The sequence below is a fragment of the Macrobrachium nipponense genome, chromosome 6 (assembly GCF_015104395.2).
Source record: "Macrobrachium nipponense isolate FS-2020 chromosome 6, ASM1510439v2, whole genome shotgun sequence".
NCBI lineage: Eukaryota > Metazoa > Arthropoda > Malacostraca > Decapoda > Palaemonidae > Macrobrachium > Macrobrachium nipponense.
The window spans coordinates 84,774,099-84,783,250 of record NC_061108.1 but is presented as its reverse complement, the minus strand read 5'-3'; the positions used below and the strand labels follow the sequence as shown (position 1 = coordinate 84,783,250).

General features: G+C 34.0%; 1 protein-coding gene across 3 annotated transcripts in view; it reads right to left on the bottom strand.

The window, feature by feature from the left end:
• Positions 1-694: 694 nt before the first annotated feature.
• Positions 695-9,152, bottom strand: part of LOC135216376 (coiled-coil domain-containing protein AGAP005037-like) — a 1,031,334-nt gene continuing 1,022,876 nt past the window's right edge. For all 3 annotated transcript variants that reach the window (XM_064251640.1, XM_064251641.1, XM_064251642.1), the window contains one exon: positions 695-6,990. In XM_064251640.1, the coding sequence (XP_064107710.1) occupies positions 5,785-6,990 (1,206 nt within the window). In that variant the 3' untranslated portion in view covers positions 695-5,784. The remainder of the gene's footprint in view (positions 6,991-9,152) is intronic.

Sequence of the window (9,152 nt, the reverse complement as noted above, 5' to 3'; positions counted from 1 at the left end):
AATCTTATCCTTCCGTTTATGCAACTAGTTGCATATGCATATTTTCCATACATATCCCCATACATACATAGGAAGATACACACGGACACACTCACTCATGTGTACCCTCACACACAAATGTACATTGTGAATGACACTGCCATCGTGCAATGTCGTTTTTATATATTGATAAAAAAAGTGTAATTCAGTATTTAATTAAAACCATAAACCTGAAGGTTGAATGAAGCAAAAAGACCACTTGGAGACATGTTGCTTATTGATAAATGTAAAGAAAAAAGTAAGAAATCTAGAAGTCAAAACTTCAGTGTACAGTGTGCACAAACCGTTCCTTTAGCATAGACCCTAGTGAATATGGTATTATATATATATATATATATATATATATATATATATATATATATATATATATATATATATATATATAAATATATGTGTATGTATATATATATATTACCATACACAAGCACACACTTACACACTCACACACACCCACACCCACACGCACGCACACACACACACATACATATATATATATATATATATATATATATATATATATATATATATATATATATATATATATATATATATATATATATGTATGTATGTATATGTATATATACATATATATATATATATATATATATATATATATACATATATATATATATATATATATATATATATATATATATATATATATATATATATATTCAGTACACAACTATAATGATACATGGAGATCAGCAAGGTATTTAATCTTCTAGATACTAACTAACGTCTTCATTGTCGGCTCTGGTGAATATGGTCTTCCTACGTTTGGCACAAAGGTAAAGTCTCTGTCAAACGATCTAATGGAGTAACTAAGCTATCATCAATTTGACGACTAGTAATGATGTCCCTTTCGTTTTCTGTTCGCTTTTTTCATACGATTTTCTTAGATCTACTGGACTTGGCTGGTCGCGTCTACCGTGTTTTAAAAGGTAAAGTAGCAAAAATAATGTCTGTCATGTAATCGTAGCTAATATTATTGCTAGCACCATAAAGAGCTACACTTTGTTGACGACCATGATTCCCGAGGGACTAGAAATTCACGACCTAATATTCTCTAACACCAAAACCCAGTTTTCTAACTTCACCTCCACCACTACTTTGTGCTAATCTAACACCAAACCAAAAGCTAAACAAAAAATGGAAGATGCAAAACAAGCGATTAGTTTACAAAATACCTGATGACATCTATGTTGAAAGGAAATGAGAAATATCTCTTACAGCATAATTATGGTGGTTTGTTTCTTTTCGTTATTGATCGTAATTTCACTGCGGAGTTTTAGAAAAGTCTACACGGAAATGTTTTTCTGAAACTCATATCATAAATTCTCGGTGCAAATGGTGTACAATCAATAAAAAGTAATGTAGTACAGCAATTAACAAATACAGATTCCATACATTTTTCATCGAATATAAGATTGAAAACGTACTCTCATTTGAATAAGATTTTCCAATGAATCAGTATACAACATCAAATCTTTTGGTGATTCACCAATAAACCTTAATTAAATACAAACGTAATCTTCAGATTACGGCAGCTGTAAGAAAATCGTATATGGTCAATACTGTAAAACAGATGAAACTACACTAATCGAAAGTGGATTTCGGCTACCAGACTTAAATTGAGAAAAGATTTGTGAATATGGCAGTTAATTTCTTTCATGTTCGGCTTCATTTTCCACCTCTGAAAGAATGAAACCCGACTTTTCCCAAAGATATATTAAAGGAGAGGAAGCAGCAGACTGCTTGGATTAAGCTTTTTTAAAACAAAGCTTATTGATACCAATGACAAAAATCAAATCAGAACTAAGACCAAAACGGTGACAATATCACAAAACGAAATCACAAACAAATTGCTGCAGTGTATAAGCCACTGAAGCAACTACAATCTTCTTTTTACTCTGAATAAAATCCTATCTACAAGTATTTCATTTGTTTGTTCTATATGAATAATCAAGAAAATGAAAGCAAGTCTGTTAATCCTAGAGTTTCTGATGAAATTTGTAAAATATCATAGGCCACGACACATGCGCAGTTTTTACGAACATAATCAATATTCTTAGCTTTAGAAGTATTTCATCACATCACATTCATATGAAAATGGACAACTAGTGTTTTAAACTGCGTAAAAAATTCCACTTCTAATATGCAATTCCAAGTACTAATGAACGACAAATTACTTCCATCTAAAATAATACATTAGTTTTAGTTTTTAGTGAAAGTATTCTTTTCCTATCACTAACAATGCCTGATTTCTGTTCAGTCACGACAATAAATTTGTTATGAAAAGACAAGGATTCAGCAAGGAAATATTAATGGAAAGAGGGAGCGCTTTAGCCTAATTCACACCAGAATTGCTTGCAAAGCGTCAATTGATTAAAAGATGCTATGTCTGAGAAAAAAATGTGAATGTTTTCTATTCATAAAAAATATATTAAATCTAAAGGAGCGCTATTCATAATATTTTCTGATGCTCTATAATGTAATGAATATCATTCTGCTCTCTATTTCTTGCGTGGATTGTACTTTAACATTAGTTTAAAATGCACATGTTCTAGGTGCGATATTTTTGGTCTAAATTATTTTCCAGGGGTTCCAATTCTGAAACAAGAATTGCGATGGTTGACTTAAAAAAAACTTATGAATAGCACTCCAATAGTTTTACTTCCATTTCTTTACTGTTTGTAATTTATTTCTCTTTTCTATGAATACCACTCCTGACGCCTAGGCCCCCAACCAAATATCGGAACTACAATTATCATATACTGAGTCTGTTATCTCTACCAGCAAAGGTTTGAACACCGCAACAACTTGAACATAATCACTAAAAGCAATGTCTCCAAGAACATACTCCTCTCAGGACTATATTGGAATAGTTGCTAGAACAAATTCCTAATGAACAATGTGTTTTTGACTTTAAGGACAATGAAGCCAAAATCTAAACTGACGCAACTAGTATATTCTGCACACATTTTTTTTTTCTTTTCTTCGGCAATAAAATGAAGAACATGGAGTGACAATTTATATGACGCCAAGACAAGATATACTACAGCGGGGAAGTTATCACGAACTAAGAATTTAAAGGACACATTTTAGAACACCGAACGACGTAGCATAAATCTTCTCAATGGAGGCATAAGAAAAATGAAATGTGGTAGCATTACCGTTATCTAGGTTTCCAAGATGCTAACTGTTATTAACGTAATGTTAGTAAATAGATTCATTTTAAAAGCTGAACAGAGAAATCAGACCACAATTGAAGCTCCAAGGATCCTACAAAGGATTTTTGTTTTCTAAGTAGAGAAGCTCAGGGATAAAAATGAACTACTACTACTAGATCTAACAGACACGACTTCATCGCTACAAGATGTAAAAGATGAGACTTTTGTACAAACATCTGAAAAATGTTGGCTCACAGAAGACATTAGTTCCACTAAAAACGGAAAATGTAAAGTACTAGAAATAACGAAAAAGAAAATTTCTTTTAGTAATACCTGAGGATCTTTTTTCTCTGCATAGACTTTTGAAAGGAGGAGTTAGTGCTGATACTTTCTTTTGAAGAAAGTGTAAAAAATGACCTAAAACAGGTTTAACTCCATAGATCTTCTTACTCTCAGACATGAATAATTTGGTATTTGCATGAGGTTTGATCAAGAGTTCTACTATTTTGATGTTATAGTTGATTTCTCATGGACGTATGAGTTTTCATGAAAATTAAACATTTTGTCTCGTGAAGCGAAATATAAATATTTTTGTACTTTTTTCCTTTTAGTACATAACGTTGCTCTACATACAACATTCAAAATTATCTACATTACAATAATATGAGCAAACTGTTACGCTAGCGAAATTCTTCCTGTGCGTCCCCACAGTCTTCATCTAGGTTGTATCTATCCATGATCTATTGTTGCTAGAGACATATATTTTTACATATCTATTGAAAACTCTACCTTTCAATTTCATTTCCTGTAGCGTCGGTATGGATTCTGAACATACATTTTCCTTCGTGTACAACCGAAACTGCAGGCACCCAAGGAAAGGAAAATGATGATTCGTGCAGAACTGTTTGGGGTGAGCAATTTTAAGTCTCCTGTCGTTGAGAAGGATTCTGACGCTTCAGTGAAATATACTTTGTCCGGATATATGAGAGTGCTCTATAAGGGAATGGAACCTTGTGGTTTGATATATCATGATATATAAGGCGTGCATTGATGTTCTTTTGAATTTTATCCTAAGCTTGCTTCTGATGATTAAAGTCAAGAACAGTTATTTCGTTGACATTGCTTTTAAAATGTTATTAATATTTGACACAGATGCTACCAAATGAATGGTCTTGATTATATGGGATTTGCTATTTAAAGTGAAGAGGGTATGCAATACGTATTTTGGAAACTTACTGGTGATCATACCTGTATGAAGAGTGATATATTTTGTAATCTGTATTTTCAACATAGGCTTTGGTTATCACTGCTTCTCTTAGATTTGTTCTGCATTATAATTTATTCCATATACGTATCATCAAACGTTTAATGATCGAAAGTGAGTGATTTTCTTGTTAGTTCATTCAATCCTTTTGAAATGCAATGTGAAAGTGAGTGTTCGTGATATAAAACATCCAGAAAAAGGAAGTATCTTTTGCATTGATTTTGATCATTCCATCGTCTTAGATGTGTGAACTTTTAAGGTGAAATGACTTTCCCCTTGTGACAGCGAATGACAAAAAAGAATGAGGGGACCTGTTTGTCTAATCTAAGTCACAATGTTTTGGATTTATCTGCAAACATTTAATCCCGTTCTCCTTCTGTAGCGGATATCCGATGAAACTCAGTTTCTTTTGGTTTAGTATTTTGTGAGGTTAATATTTCAAGATCTTAGATGGGATATCTAGTTATCGAAGTGAGCTTATCTTAAAAAGAGAGGAGAACACGGAGATTTTTTTCTTTTTGTGGTATACTGGCGTCACAGCATACGAAATGAACAAGGCTCAATGAGTATATAATACATTAGTAAGTAGAAGTGATCCAATTTTACCGTTATTGACGTTCGTTTGCAAAGATTTACTGACACTACGTTTCCCATTTTCCTTCGGTGTTTCAGAAAATGTGCAGTTTTAGTCAAAATCTCCAGATATACATATAAAAGTAAAAAAAATGAAAAGTCGGGAATTGATACATCACTCTAAGATCACAGACTTGCGTAGTTTACATAGATTTAAGTAACAATCTGCCATCATAAACAATAAGGAACTATAAATGAAGCAGCCAATGACTAGACTGAATAGTTTCTTGACATAATTGAAGAAAAGCAGCCTGAACCTAGCATCTTGGTTTATAGTTCTAAATTACTGTAATTGTCAGCCTGGTCGTTGAGCAACAGGTAAATAACTGTCCAATAGTTTGTGGATTCGATGTTAAGAAGTCAAAACAATGTAGAAGTAATTAGCTTTTTAAAGGGTTTCGAAGGTACTAGAATCTTTTGATTATTTCTTGTGACAAGTATGAACATCTTCAAATAACAATGAAAAAAAATTATGCATTTACAAAATTACGCAAAATGAGACTTAATTAAAGCGTATATTGCATGTTAATTATCCTATAGTCCTTCTGTAACAGTTGGCAGTTTTCTTCTTATATATAAACTTTACATATTTACATCTCCAATGTTTAGTGAAAAGGGAAGGGATCTATTTCTTTAACATGGTCTTTCCAACAGCTTATCGTTATGACATAAAGTTCAAAGGATATCTGTTTCAACCAAACCTCCACTGCTACGTTTAGTAGTCTGGCGATTGTCTCCGCCTCCTACCGCTATGGAAAATGAAGATGTCTTTGGATTAGGAAGAGTATTCGTATTGGAAGCTTGTGAGGGAGAAGGTGTTGATGAAAGGTTAGAAAGGGATCCATGCGAAACTGGAGCCAGTGACAACCCTAAACGACCTGCAAGATTACTCTCACTACCCGTCTTCTTTAAGTCGATATTGACTGGTTGTAATCTACCTCCAGATCGCTGAAGAGACTGTAATCGCTGGTACTGCTCTTGCAATTGCTTCTGGCGTCTCAAGAGCTCTAAGTGGCGAGCTTCCAAATTCTCTTGCCTTTGTTTTGGTGGTGGAGTAGGTGGCACACTATTCTGCTTTTTCTGGTGAGGATTGGCACCCTCTTGTGAATTGACACTCTCAGTGCTACTGCTGTTTGAAGACAGTTGGCCAGCCTTGGCACTACTTGTAGAGCTATTGGTAGAGGCAGATGATGCAGTTGAGTCTTCACTGAATGAACCTCTTCCTAATGGTGGCCTTTGGCGCAAAACTGGGCCATAAAGCTCCCTGCCTTCAGCATTCCGTAATACACCTCCAGTTACTGATGCTACCATACCACCAGGGGTCACTGATGTAGACCGTAAAGCTGGACTTAAAGGCGAAGTAGGAGACAGCATTGGGGACTTTGAAGAAGTTCTTGGTGGTGGTGGAGGTGGTAACCGGTGCTGCTCACCACTGATGCTGCCCCTTGGTGAAGATCTACCTGATCCTGATGAGGTTGTTGAAGCTACACTAAGCCGGTGTTCATCACGTGGTGGTGGTTGAGGCGCCTGATTACTCGCAGACATTCTAGGCAGGGTACTAGCACAACCAGGGAAGACATTGGCAGGAGTTTTCACTGGTGACGACTGTGAGTCTGAACTTGGGAAAGACGGAAGTCGCCTGACGCCAGTAGAAGTAAGAACAGAGTTGACATTAAGGGTTCCAGGAGCAGTAGTAGCCAGAGGAGTGGAGGGTGTTACGTCCAGGCTGCTTTTGCGACTACCGGACTCAGACGGTGGTCGCGCAAAAGTTTGCAACTCGTCTAACAGAGCGTCGAGTGCGTTCTCTGCACGTAGGCGCGGCTGTCCATCGGTACTGAGTCCGGTGGATGCCACGTGAGTGCCCGAGATAACACCGGGCTGCTGTAGAAAACAAGTAGATAAAAAAATATTACTAATTAGCCAAGCCATGGGGGTCAACGACCGGCACAAACATCACCAACATCTGTTATTGTTTCACTTACCCTTTCAAAATTACCTGCTTGCATAATTAAGGACAAATAATTTAATTTCATCTTTAATGTTAATCAATCATTAATCCACTATGTCTAAAAAAATTAGCAATAAAATCAATCACAAAGAAAAACACTGCAAGAAAAGCCGGCATTGACACACCCCACAAGAAAAAAAATGTATATTTATTTTTATATTTGTCAAAATTATATCACAAGGCAAAAAAAATGATAATAAAACGAATAAAAATTTTATTATAGGCATGCAGTACCCTCATGCTGTACTGCAAATGCACCTCAACTGCTGCTGCTGTTGCTGCTCATTGCTAATTTACAGCGAATATTCAAGACACACAAAACCATCATTCAGAACAACAGAAAAAGAGAAAACTAAGAAAAGGCAAGGCAATGCGTGTAGTGTAGTGCAGAGAAGCCGCCAAAGTAAACATTGGAACATGCAGCACATGAATAGCTGTGTAGCTTTAATCAGCTGGGTATCCAGAAAAAAAGTGTCTAAGATGTCTTGCAAGAAATATAGTAGAATATTGGCGTCATCAAAATCTGTATTCTGGGTATTACACTTTCAAAAGTATAATAGGAAAGCAGGATACCAAATGATCAAAATAAGGAAAAGTCGCACCAAACCCAACTGACAACTGGAAAGTACAGACTAATTCACGTGGTCTTTTATCCAATATTTACCTTAATTTGCTTCCTGAATATCCCCAAATATATAATAGTTTTTATTCACAAAATTTTAACATTTCTAAAGTGGGTAATTTACAAAGAAAAGTGTGATGACACTATTTAATGTTCAACATACTAAATAGACAAGAAAATCGATGCATCTACAGTAGCCAAAAGGTTCGGGATTGTTATTCAACTACTTATGAGGAGAAAATTATCAGAGGTTTCTCTATTTCGATACGTTTATATAATGGGTACTATGGAGATCTGAAAAGCAGATGAAAGATGATAATACACAGTATATTCCCTCATCCAGAACACAGTACTGGGAGACACAGACAGGTCTCCTTTATTCTTGCTTTTCATAGGAAATTAACATATTAACCTTTAACACTCGTGCAATATTTATGAACGTATATACATAAATATATACATGTATATACACGTCTACGCTCACGAACTAACACATTGTTCTCAACAGAATCCACATAATGTTTAGAGAGATCTATTCGCTGCATATTTACAAACTCCATGGCGGTGTTATAAGTACTCCCTGGAAGGACAACCAGTGAAATGTGTCCTTGATTAATCTATTTTAGCATTATGTGGATTGTATTACGATGACGATAGTCATCACTACGACTTTACATATATATATATATATATATATATATATATATATATATATATATATATATATATATATATATATATATATATATATATATATATATATAATATATATATATATATATATATATATATATGTATATATGTATAGATATATAATATATATATATATAGATAATATATATTGCTATTATATTAATATATATTAATATTATAAAATATATATATATATATATATTATATATATATAGATATATATATATAATATATATATTAATATATAACATTACATACATATATATATTATATATATTATAATATATTATATATATTAATTATAATATATATTTAAAAAAAGAGAGAGGAAATAGAATGAGGGAATAGGAGAATATTTAGTCTGCTTTTAAAGATACAGTGTGCGCAAACAGACTGAAAACATTATACAACATATGTACACACACGTGCGCGCGCTCGTGCGTGCGTGTGTATGTGTGTGTGTGTGTGTGTGTGTGTGTATGTGTGTGCAGACAAGAGATTAGAGAACGGCCGTGCAGTGCGTAACATAAGTTCCTTCACCTAACATGTGCCATCTAAGCACCTGTAACTATAAAACGAAAGATCTTCAGAATGGATGGAATTTATAAGTTAATGTTTTTATTATCTACATGTGAGTTATATTACAAACAAGACTCATTAATTATTTCCTACTCCAATGTACTGTGTATAATCATATTTACCTACCAGTATGTACGCATG